Raw genomic sequence first — 13,699 nt, 5'->3', positions numbered from 1 at the left:
AAAAGTTTATGAAATTAGCCTTAATAAATAATTTGATTTGATCCGATACAATCTTAAAAAATCTCAAACTGTAAGGTCGGGTTTGATTTTCTAATCCACCGTTTTTTTTCAAACCCTGCTTGCTAGGCTGCTACCACCACCAGCCGAAAAGCAGAAATGATTTTGTCCAGGTTTTTTTAATTTATACCCATTATTTTTCTAATTGGCTCATCATGATGCTGATGATATATGATGATGAAAATATTGACATTGAACAAATTGATCTTTGATTATGTCTATTGACTTTTATTAAATTAAAAAGTCAATAATGGATGGCTGGTAATAATTGGAGGAGTCAGATTCCTAAAGTTTCATGATCGTTGACTGCTTGTCACTGAGAAATTACTGTACTATTGCAGACCACCATTTATTTTGTTTCTCGCAACAATTGTGCCTAGTTCAATGCAAGTGTTGCTTGAAAAACCAGTCATATGATTTGTCCACTTATTTTCTCCGGTTAAACCATTCTTGATATGTAAATGAAAGAAGTATTAAGAAATTAAATACAATTTGAAGTTACGTTGTATATGAGGTAAAACAAAAAAAACAAAAAAAAAATATCATTGTATTTGGTCCAAATTCCAATTAATATGAATGAAAATTTAAATTATTTTTTTTTTTTTTTAATTCTAAATTTAAAGTGTTGATTTCGCATTACTAAATAGCATTTTTCAAACTGAACCTAAATAAACTCAAACACTTGACTTTTTCCCGGACTAACGTCCATTAGTGCGTGTTTGTTCCAATCGGATACACAAGGGCCTCGTGGCCCGTGAGTGTGCTCGAAAGTCTACATTTGGTTACAAACTTACAAATTACAACATCTATTATTATTAAAAAAAAAAACATGTATTAAAATAAGGTGGGATTGTGCCAAGGAGGACCGAAGCAGGTCAGAAGAAACGTGGGTCAAGTACCAACTCAGTGACTCACATGCAAAACAAAACACCAGTCAAGCCATAACTCGGTGACTCACCACAAACAAAACAAAACACAAGTCAGTCAGGTAACAAAAATAAAAAAATAAAATATTTATCTCTAAGGGTTCTATAAATTAAACATCTACTATCAATAAACATGTCATATTAATTTTAAGCATTTTATAAATGATAAAATTACTAACAATTTTTGTTTTCCAAAAAAGGTATTTCCAAAAATTTTATGCGTGATTTAATTAAATAAAAATTTATATTTTGTGTCCATCGTACAACATCAGCTCTTGAATCTTGAAGATTGAACAATAGAATTTAACAGTTAATATTGTGAGGTGGTCGATTGCATTTATTAGTACTTGTTAGCTGATAAATTATGGGCCGCTACATATCAACATTATTATTGTTAAAAATAAAATAAATAAAAATATTATTATTACTCATTTTGTCACATATTGAATGACATTATAAGTTTAGACGAGGACATGCAATTAATTCATTATTTCTCTATAAGATTATTAAGTTATCAATTTATGTTTAAATACGTATGTGTATGTGTATGTGTATGTGTATGTGTATGTTTTAGGACAAAATTATTAGAGTTTGTGGTTAGTTGTCAGAAGGAATGGAGGGATAGAAAGATTCGAACATGAAATACTAGGAGTAACTAACTATTTAGATAACATATTTGTTTAAATATGTAGATTATAAAGTTATAATATTTTAAAATTTTAAAAAATAATTATGAAAAGACAATATATTTTGCTTTCACTTTTCATAACTAATTCGAGACAATGGAACTACTAATGTGGTATTATTATTATTAGCATGGTACTACTAATATGGTAGTATTATTATTGTCCTCCTCCAACAAAAAGAAAAAAATTTTAAAAAGTAAAAGAAAGATTGACTCAGCCTTTGTTACTCTTATCTTCCAAGCTCTTTCCATGTATAATATAAAATATACAGCGAAAAGTCTACACAACAATAAAAAGGGTAATCGCATTACACATAAAGTTCATAAAGACTGCGGATCCCTAGAGGAAGATCTAGAGAGAGAGAGAGAGTTTTAGAGAGAGAAGGTGATGGCCGGACTACAGAGATCTACATCATCATTCAGGAGGCAAGGCTCATCAGGCCTGGTGTGGGATGATAAGCTTCTGGCCGCTGAAGTGAAGAAAGCAGAACAAGAGAAACAACAACGACGACAAGAAGAAGAAGAACAGAAAAAAGAGGCCAAGCCTTCCACAACCGTCGGATCAATCAGCACACTGGATCGGAGCCGATCCAACGGTGGGGAACGCGCGTTCCGCACCGACAAGGTGTCGCCGGCGATCGAGCCGCCGTCTCCGAAGGTTTCCGCATGTGGGTTTTGCAGTGCTTTTGGGAAACCAGACAAGACCCGTCGTCGACCCAAATCCGGCAGGCGCAGAACATGATAAGTCGGAGTTTTTACGTTGCCGGAGGTGGAATTTACAGGTGACCACGTGTACGGAGATTCGTGGTCATTGACCGTGATACGTGAATTAGCTGTAACTGTTTGTTAATGGGTTATTTTTAAGTTCTCTCAAAGAATTTTGAATCTAAGAACAAACCATTAACGTTTTCTGTTTTTATTGTTTTTATGTCCATGATTTTTTTGTTCCTGAGGAGATTTTAGAGATAGAGATGGTTTTGTGGAAGTAATTTTATGTGTTAATTTGGTTTTTTTGGGTTCTTGAGGAGAATTTGTTGTACAAAAGAAAATCTAATCTCCATTCTGAAACTCTCTATTTCATGATTATGCAATAAGAAATTTGTATTTACCATCTAGACAAATAAATCCTATAAATTTCCTTCATATGACTAATAAGTCTTTCTTTTTAGGATTAATTACAATATCATCTTGCTGACAATTATACACAATTTAGTTGTTATTTAAACGAAACACCCCTTAGGTTTTATAAAGCAAACAAACACACTCAAACTTGGTGAATTGACATTATTGTCTCTTGATGCATTCAATTATCAATTTATCCAATACAATTTTTCTTTTTATTAACCAAAATACCCTACTAATAAACCAAAGCCACCACCATCCACTCCTAAATGAACCCACCACCACACTATCACACTCCACAATGCACAGAACCTACCGTCAATGTTCAAGATTCTTGCCGTCTTTGCTCACCGGACATAACATCCTCAGTCGAACCTGTCTTCCTCCTTATCGGACTCTTCTTTGCACAGCCGTTCTGCCGCCACCAGATCTTCCTCTCTAGCCGTCTTAATTTGCTAGCCAGAATCCGAGCTCTTTGGATAAACTACTCAAAACTTCATGAATTCGAAGAATTAAACTGAGAACAAGTTTCAAAATACATTCATGCATTCAATATATATATATATATTAGGAAAAGGCAAATGCGATATAAAATTTTTATAACTTATAAAATTTTTGTTTTCATATTGATTAATAAAAATTTATTTTATATTAATAAATAAATACTGAAATATTTTGAAATTGGTGATAGGGTTTAAGTTTCGTAAATTAATAAATTTTTTTATTTTTTATTAAATAATAATTTTTTATTTTAATAATGAAATATTTGAGTTTTGCAAAGTAACAAATTTTTTTAGGTAATTTGTAATTTGAATTTTATTAGATAATTTGAAATTTAGTATAATTTTTAATTTACACTAGAAATTCAATTATATTAATTTTTAATTAAATTTTAAAATAGAAATTCAATTATACTAATTATACATTAGATTGAAATTGATATAAAATTTTATTATACGGAGTTTGTGGTTTTTGGAAGACCCTAAGTTATATTTTATTTTATTTAAATATGTAATTTGTGGTACAATTTTATAGAAATTATTTTATTTTATTTAGATATATCTTTGTAAAATTAGATTTTCTTTTATTAAAAAATTCATAAAAAATAGATAATACAAGGGTTATATACTTATATGTGATAGAATTCTCTTTTTGTATTAATTAATAAATATTTTTTATATTAAAAAATAAATACTGAAATGTTTAATTTTTTTAACATTTATATTTTATTTATATGTATTATTATATTATTATGTATTTCCTTTAAATATATCCTTCTCTAATGTGATAGAGTTATAGAAATTGTTTTGTTTTCTTTAAATATATCCTTCTTTAATTAGATTTTATTTTATTTAAAAACTCATAATAAATAGATAAATACAGGTTATATGTTTTATAAAAACTATTTAAATATAACCTTATCTAATGTGATAGAGTTTCACTGCAAATAAAATAGGTAATTTGTGATAGAATTTTATATAAATTATTTATTTTCTTTAAATATATATATCCTTGTCTAATTAGATTTTTTATTTATTAAAAACCTCATAATAAAAGATAATTTGTGGTAGAGTTTTAGAAAAATTATTTTATTTTTTATACCAATTAATAATTCTTGTCTAGTTATATTATATTTTATTAAAAAATTCATAATAAATACATAAATAGGTAATTTATATTAGAATTTTATATAAACCCTTTAAAAAAAATATTTTATTTTATTTACATATATCGTTGTCTAATTAGATTTCCTTTATCCAAAAACTCACAATAAATAGATAAAAACAAGTTATATGTGATATAGTTTTAAAGAAAATAAAATAGATAATTTGTGATAGAGCTTTATAGAAATTATTATATTTTCTGAAAATCTATTTATAATAAATAAATAAATAGGTAATTTGTGTTACAGTTTAATAGAAATTCTTTAAAAAACACTTTTTATATCAATTAATAAATATTTTTTTATATTAATAATTCTTGTCTAATTGGATTTCCTTTTATTAAAAAACTCATAATAAATGGATAAATAGGCAATTTGTGTTAGAGTTTTATAGAAACTCTTTTCAAACCTCTTTTTATATTAATTAATAAATATTTTTTTTTATCTTAATAATGCTTGTCTAATTACATTTTATTTTATTAAAAAAACTTATAATAAATAGATAAATAGGTAATTGTGATATAGTTTTATAGAAACTCTTTTAAAAACTCTTTTTATATCAATTAATAAATAATAATTTGTATTAATAATATTTGTCTAATTAGATCTCCTTTTTTTAAAAAATAGTTAATAAATATATAAATAGAAAATTTGAGTTAAAATTTTATAGAAACTCTTTAAATATTATATCTTTGTCTACTGTGATAGAGTTTTATTGAAAATAAAATTTATGATTTGTGATAGAGTTTTATAAAAATTATTTTATTTTCTTTAAATATATCCTTGTTTAATTAGATTTAATTTTATTAAGAAACTCATAATAAAAGTTAATTTGTGGTAGAGTTTTAGAAAAATTGTTGTATTTTAAATATCAATAAATAAATATTTTTTATATTAATAATTCTAGTCTAATTAGATTTTATTTTATTAAAAAATTCATATTAACAAATAGATAAATAAACTAACTTAAATTTTATTAGATATCTTTTAGAGTTTGATAGACATTTTTTTATTTTTATAAAAACTCTTTGCATATCAATTAATAAATATTTTTTATATAAATAAATGAATACTGAAATACTCAAACTCTTTGCACATTTATTATTTTATTTTCTTTAAATATATCCTTGTCTAATTAAATTTAATTTTATTAAGACACTCATAATAAAAGTTAATTTGTGGTAGAGTTTTAGAAAAATTTATTTTATTTTATATATCAATTAATAAGTATTTTTTATATTAATAAATCTTGTCTAATTCAATTTTCTTTTATTAAAAAATTCATAATAATAAATAGATAAATAGGTTAATTTAAATTTTATTAGATAGATTTTGGAGTTTGATAGAGCTTTTTTAAAAAAAAAAATTAAAAAAAAATACTTTTCATATCAATTAATAAATATATATTTTTATAAATAGATACTTAAATACTGAAACTCTTTGCACATTTAATAGTTGTATAGATAAAATCTTTTTTACATTAATTAATAAATATTTTTTTATGTAATTATATAAATACCGAAACACTTTGGTAGATCTTCTGTATTTTACTCTGAAAATTAGATTTTTTTTTTATTAAAAAATTGTGATTTGTAATACGTGTTAGAGTATTATAGAAAATATTTTTAAACTCTTTTTACATGAATTAATAAATATTTTTATATTTTAATAATTCCTACCTAATTAGATTAGCTTTTATTAAAAAAAAAAACTCATAATAAAAGGTAATTTGTGGTAGAATTTTAGAAATTTTATTTTATTTTTTATATTAATTAAAAATATTTTTTATATTAATAATTCTTGTCTGCTTAGATTTTCTTTTATTAAAAAACACATAATAAATAAATAGTTAGTTTGTGTTAGAGTTTAATATAAACTCTTTTAAAAACTCTTTTATATCAATTAATAAATATTTTTTATTTTAATAATTATTGTCTAATTACATTTATTTCGTTAAAAAACTAATAATAAATAGATAAATAGGTAATTTGTGTTACGGTTTTTTAAAAACTCTTTTAAAACCTCTTTTTATATCAGTTAATAAATAATTTTTTATATTAATAATAGTTGTTTAATTAGGTTTCTTTTTATTAAAAAACTCATAATAAATAGATAAACCGGTAATTTGTGTTCGAGTTTTATAGAAAATCTGTTGATAGAGTTTTATGGAAAATAAAATGGATAATTTGTAATAAAGTTTTATAGAAATTATTTAATTTTCTATAAATATAAACTTGTCTAATTAGATTTAATTTTATTAAGAAATTCATAGTAGAGTTAAATAAAAATTGTTTTCTTTTATATATCAATTAATAAATATTTTTATATTAATAATTCTTGTCTAATTAGATTTATTTTATTAAAAAATTGATAATAATAAATAGATAAATAGGTTAACTTAAATTTTATTATGTAGATTTTAGTGTTTTATCGTATTATTTAATAAATATTTTTTTTACATAAATAAATAAATATTGAAACTTTTTACTCATAATTGATAAAAACTCTTTCTATATCAGTTAATAAATATTTTTTTATATAAATATTGAAATACTCAAACTCTTTGATAGAGCTTCTGTATTTTACTCTGGAATTTAACTCTTTTTATATCAATTAATAAATATTTTTTTATATAAATAAATAAATACTGAAATTCTTTCGCAGAACTTCTGTATTTTACTCTGGAATTATAGATTTATAAAATTCTCAATTTCTGTACCCCTTCCTCCTTCCTCCATGTCTCTATATATAGGCTTATTTGATGAATAAGATAATGACATGTGTCATTTTCTGATAATAACATAATCATAACTGGGCCGGGCCGGTTATATTGTGATAATTATCCATAAAAAATAACAAAAAATAAGAGTTTTATATAGAATATGATTGATTTTATTAGGTAATTTTTAAATTTTTATAAAAACTATAATTATCTATTAAAAAAACTAAAAATAAGAGTTTTATATATAATTTGATTGATTTTATTAGGTAATTTTTAGATTTTTATAAAAACTATAATTATCCATTAAAAAAAACTAAAAATAAGTGTTTTATATAGAATGTGATTGGTTTTATTAGGTAATTAGAGTTTATTTTATTAAAATACTTGTAATAAATAAATACATAGGTAATTTGTGTTAAAGTTTAATATAAACTCTTTTAAAAACTCTTTTTCATATTAATTAATAAATATTTTTTATTTTAATAATTATTCTCTAATTAGATTTACTTTTAGTAAAAAAAACTCAAAATAAATAGATAAATAAGTAATTTGTGTTTTAAAAACCTCATTTTGTATCAGTTAATAAATAATTTTTTATATTAATAATACTTGTCTAATTAGGTTTCCTTTTATTAAAAAACCCATGATAAATTGGTAATTTGTATTAGAGTTTTATACAAACTCTTTAAATATATCTTTGTTGATAGAGTTTTATTGATAATAAAATAGGTAATTTGTAATAGAGTTTTATTGAATTTATTTTATTTTCTTCAAATATATACTTGTCTAATTAGTTTTAATTTTATTAAGATACTCATAATAAAAGCTAATTTGTGTTAGAGTTTTATAAAATTATTTTATTTTATATATCAATTAATAAATATTTTTTATATTAATAAATCTTGTCTAATTAGATTTTCTTTTATTAAAAATGGATAATAGTAAATAGATAAATAGGTTAATTTAAATTTTATTATGTAGATTTTACTGTTTTATAATTTTTTTTTAGTAAAAACTCTTTTCATATCATTTAATAAATATTTTTTTATATAAATAAATAATAAAACTCTTTACACATCTAATAATAATATAAATAAAAACTCTTTTTATATAAATAAATATATAATGAAAACTCTTGACAGAGCTTTTGTATTTTACTTTGAAATTTAACTCAATTAATAATTTTTTTTTATATATAAATAAATAAATACTAAAACTCCTTGGCAGAGCTTTTGTATTTTACTCTGGAATTCTGAATTTTTAGAATTCTCAATTTATACCTCTTCCTCCTTCCTCCATACCTCTATTTATAGGCTTATTGGATGAATAGGATGATAACATATATCCTTTTCTGATGATGACATATGTCATTTTCTGATAATGACATAATCATAATTAGGCCGGGCCGGTTATATTGTGATAATTATCTATAAAAAAATAACTACAAATAAGAGTTTTATATAGAATGTGATTGATTTTATTAGGTAATTTTTAGAGTTTTATAGAAACTATAATTATCCATAAAAAATAACTAAAAAAAAGAGTTTTATATAGAATGTGATTGATTTTATTAGGTAATTTTTAAAGTTTTATAGAAACTATTTTTACAAAAACTATTTTTATATCAATTAATAAATTTTTTTTTATATATATAAATAAGTACTGAAACACTTTGCACATTTAATATATATATATATATATCCCACAAAATCACACATTAACAGAACTGGAAAATGAACCAAATAAAATCGAAGGATTAATTGATGAAAACCCAAAACCCAAAAAAAAAAAAAATCAAAGATGGATGGATCAAAGCTCTGTTTTCTCCAACTTAAATTCGAGCTCTCGTTGCCACTGGATCGCCTTTTTGCCGTCTTCCGTGAGCGGAAGAGATAGCCAGAGCACACCTTGATTGAGCTCCGCCTTGATTTAGTCCATATCGCACAGCAATGGACACCCCGAAATGGTGCCATTGTAGAGGTTTCCTTCGTACCATGCTTGGGTTCGTTCTTACACTTTATGGCAAACACTACATCTTTTTTCTTGTCGACCCAAAGATCCAAATCCTTTGATCCTAAACCAAGCAGGTCAAGCCTGATCCAATAGGACTCCTCTCTCACCAGTTTAATTTCGTATGGCTGCATCGGCCCAATCTCATCATCACTCGCTCCTATATAAATCAATCAACACAATCAATCACACATATATATATGTACTGTATATGAATATATATCTATGTCTATAGATTGTAAAGGAAACAGTAATAATTTTACACAGATCATACTGGTTCGAAGAGGAATAGTATGAGAATATTTATGCAACCTTGTTGTTTGGAGCTGAGGCCGGCGTGGGACTCCGAATCGGAGTCGGAACTGCTTTTCCGAACAGGGTCTGTGCAAAGTGAACGAGAAACGAAGGGAGTGACCATCGGAGGTGAGAGATGTCGGCGGAGGAGTTTCGTCAGGCCAATGGCGGTGGTGAGAATCGGATTTGGCTTTGGAATCGCTCGCAGAAAGAGAGACGGTGTGAAGTGAACGAGCGGTGAATGGAGCGACGTCCATATGAGGAGAGCGCTGTGAGGGTAGGAGCTTCGTCAGATCAACGGCGCTGGGGACATAGGAGTTGGCTACGGAAGCGCTTGCCGGAAAAGAGAAGACGCTGTGAAGTGAACGAGTAGGGAAAGTGACACAGTCCGCTGCTATCACTCCATCTCAGCCGACCTCACCGAAGCCCCAAGCTCACCGCCGTGAGTCATTCATGGCCAAATCAGCCGACTTCCCCACAGCCGTACTGAGCCCATCACTGTCCCGCCGCACGTCCACCGCTGTTCCGTGCTCTTTGCCGCGAATTGTCCATAGCCGATTCCAACCAGTCGTCGCTCACCGCCACAAGATAAGGAGAGGGTTTTTATTGGAAACCCTAAATAGTGAGTGATGACAGGTGTGGGTGAAATCAAATGGGTGTTTTTCTTAGGTTGTCTTGGATTAGGTGACGGTGATTGAAAAATGGGGAGGAAGGAGGCGGTGAGATCGTGGAAGGGTGGAACTTACGGTGGTGTAGAGATAATGGGAGGCGAGATATAATGGTGTATATATATAAGGGCAAAAGTTGACTTTTCATGAACTCTGATATTTTATCATAAAAATGAATTAAACATTGAAGGGCAATCTCGTCTTTTACAATGTTTTAAGGGCTTTTTTGGAACAAAATTTTCACAGAGGGTGTCTTTGTTTAAAAAATGACTAAGTTGTATATGACCGTCAATATGGCAAACCTTAGGGGGTGTCGTTGTAATTAACCCTTCTTTTTAATTAGGGGGTTACAAAAAAACTCATGTAACCGTGAAAATCAAATCGAAGCATGGGCTTCAGTTCTGAAAATCTGGAACCGTGGGTTATGGTTCCCATTTTAGACTCGTGAGAACTGTCAAAACCAGAACTGTATATATATATATATATATATATATATATATATATATATATATATATATTCCACCTTACATAATACAAATACATACGCATGTGCAATTATTACATAACATGCGGTCTACCGGTCCAAAAAAACTCAAAAACTCTCACGTTTCCCATCTAAACCTAAATCTAACCTCTCAATGCTCTCATCTTGTGGTACCCCCGGATTTTCAGATGCGGGTTGGCCAGGCCCATGCCCGATTACCCGAGGATATTAAACCAATTAGCAGTTAACCGAACACAGAATACAATTAAGGAAACATGAATAAATAAAAATTTGCTGAAAAGAAACTAGACTGATAAACCAAAAACTGAAACCTCAGAATAAAATTAAATTAATAAAAAATTATTCTAATACATCCAAATTCTCCATTTCTAATACAACTTGGGAATCCATCTGGTGGACTCCTAATAAAATCATCACTGAGAAATGAACCACCGAAAAAGAATCCAATGCTAAACCATGCAGGAACCGCCTACGTCGTCGGAAGAATGAGAAGTTGTCTTTGCTCAGCACGAACAAGATCTAAGACCTGGAACCGTCCGTTACCTGAAAAAATAATAGTGGGTCAGGCCCACGAACAAGTTCTATCCTAACTACAATCCAAATAGAGACTCGATACGCAGATACATCCTAGATGTCTCAAACATATCTATATAGTCCGTAAATAGATATATATATATATATATATATATATATATATATATATATATATATTTCCACACTATAGGACTCTCACTAACTATGCTGAGGGTCTCAACGTGAATACTCATAAATGTGAAAAAAAAAATGCAAGGCAATCAAGTGTCTGTTCAACTTATTTGATTAACCATATATTCTATGAATTATAACTTTTTGCTTTATATATTTTTTTTTAGGTACATTTTTTTTTTTGCATTATATTTAATTGCATTGTCTCCATCACTTCCTATTTTGCATCTAATTATTGAATGCGGAATAATTGAATATTTCTTTTGGATTGAATGCTGAATTTTTGTTCACAATAGATCTTCTATTTGTGTGTTATTGATAATTTTTTTTTTTAAGTAGTTGCTCAAATTCTTGACTGAATTTTATTTTGAGATAATTTTAAATTTGTATTTAATTAACATTATTAAAAATGGATCATTTCCCTATTTTTCTTAAGGGGAACATTTCAATAATTTCAAAGCTTGAGATGTCTTCCACAAACTTAATCTTATTTTAAGGAAGGGGACCATGAGCTTTGATTTTTTATTTATTAAAATTTTTTTTTCGGGGTGAATAGAGATATCTAGTCTTCTGGCTCACTATGGGCTTGTTTATGGATACTTGGTGTGCTTGAGTAATTGACATTGCTCTCTCTTCAGTGGTAACAGATTAATTAAATGGGTTATTTGTAAAAAATAAGTCAATTTAATATTATGTTGATTGCTAGTGGTATCCTAAAAATGGAACAAATATTTGTCTAACCTAGTTTTGTTTGAAGAGAGAGAGAGAGAGATACAGAAGGAAAGGGAAAAAGAAAAAGATGTTTATAGACTCTAGAGCTTTATAGATTTGTTAAGAGAGAGAAAGAGAGGGTGGGTGTATTCGAGTGCGATGGGTGGTGGAAGATGGGAATAATCACGGGGGAGTAAAGTGGTTGTATAAGTTATTCGATATTTTGAATTAAAGGGGATAAAAAAAAAATAATGGCAAAGTTGTCTTTTCAAATATTTTTTACGGTGTCAATGACGAAAAAGTGAAATTGGACTTAAGTGATAGTAATTTTCGAAAGATATTTCAATATGATATTTGGTCAAACCTAAAGTGGTGTCAGTGAAATTAACCTTTAATTTATTTATAATAAATTAACCCTTAATTTATTTATAATTTTTATACTAAGGGTTGGTATAAAATTAATTAGAAAATAAAATTATGCTATTATTATAATGATTTTTATATCATATATACCATTATTTCACTACTTTGTCATAATAGTATTTATATTATTTTTAAGATTGTAGATTTGTATTACAAATGTATCCCAAATAATAAATTTTTTATTTATTTATGGACACGTATATGAAGTGTCGGACATGCATTTAAGGAGTGTCCGAGTAGTGTCGGTGTGTACGACTCCTTCTTTAAAGTATTCCTACTTCTTAAATTTATATACACACATATAAAATAGGATTTATTAAGCTTAAATTTATCTATCTTTTAATGAGAAAAAAGTAGAACTGTAATTTTCCTATGAATTTTCCAACTAAATGAACAAAATACACTGCTCTAAAAATCTGGAACCGGGTGGAGCATTTATGGCCTTATCTCTACCACTCTTGACAACAATGCCACATAAGAAATTATAAACTTAAATTACTAATTACTAAACTCAAATAACAATGGAATCAAACTTGTAACTTATCCAACTCGTTCCACATTTAATATTTTCAACTGTGATGATATATTTTCATTGTTCGATTCAGTCCCAAGTACTCAGCACTGCTTGGAGCTCCAAAGCTTGATTTGATGACTTGCTTCTCAAATCCATCAACAAACAATTTGGTCTTTTGCTCATATCTTTACCTTCTCTATTAGAAAAATTATACTCTTCGCGAGAAGAGAATGTGATTTAAATCTCATCTAAATTCATTTAAGAAGCGTCATCACTCTATTTGATCTCTCCCTGTCAAGTCACTCCAGGTAACGCATGTGTCCAAGTATCTAACACCATGCCACTCCAGATGAAGTATCTGTGCTAAGAGAAACTCATTTTCCCGTTGGTAGACTGCAAACTAAGCACACGAGGGAATGATGGGATTATAATTTATAAAGGAGTAAAAGGAGGACAGAGTACCCTTAATGCTTTTACAATTTTGGTCTAACCCCTCTCAACGGATGGTTTAAGTTTTTTTTTTTTTTTTTTTTTTTTTGATAAAAGATGGTTTAAGTTTTTTTTGACGCTTTTGAAGTTTCAAAAATGTGCATCGACACTTATTTACCTTATGAAATTACCTTTAAACTCATTGACTTGTCAACAACTCTATTTAATTTATAAAATTACAAATTTAACCTCCTAACTAAATTTA

General features: G+C 27.1%; 1 protein-coding gene across 1 annotated transcript; it reads left to right on the top strand.

The window, feature by feature from the left end:
- Positions 1–1,951: 1,951 nt before the first annotated feature.
- Positions 1,952–2,657, top strand: LOC132285930 (uncharacterized protein At1g15400-like). Its single transcript, XM_059788167.1, has one exon. It carries the CDS (start codon positions 2,057–2,059, stop codon positions 2,408–2,410), a length of 354 nt encoding a protein of 117 aa, XP_059644150.1. The 5' UTR covers positions 1,952–2,056; the 3' UTR covers positions 2,411–2,657.
- The last annotated feature ends 11,042 nt before the right edge of the window (positions 2,658–13,699 follow it).

The sequence above is a fragment of the Cornus florida genome, unplaced genomic scaffold (assembly GCF_030987335.1).
Source record: "Cornus florida cultivar Cherokee Brave unplaced genomic scaffold, ASM3098733v1 CherokeeBrave_3.0.0_Hap2_Chr11, whole genome shotgun sequence".
NCBI lineage: Eukaryota > Viridiplantae > Streptophyta > Magnoliopsida > Cornales > Cornaceae > Cornus > Cornus florida.
Note: the sequence above shows the minus strand (reverse complement) of the source record. Positions and strands in the feature narration are given on the sequence as shown.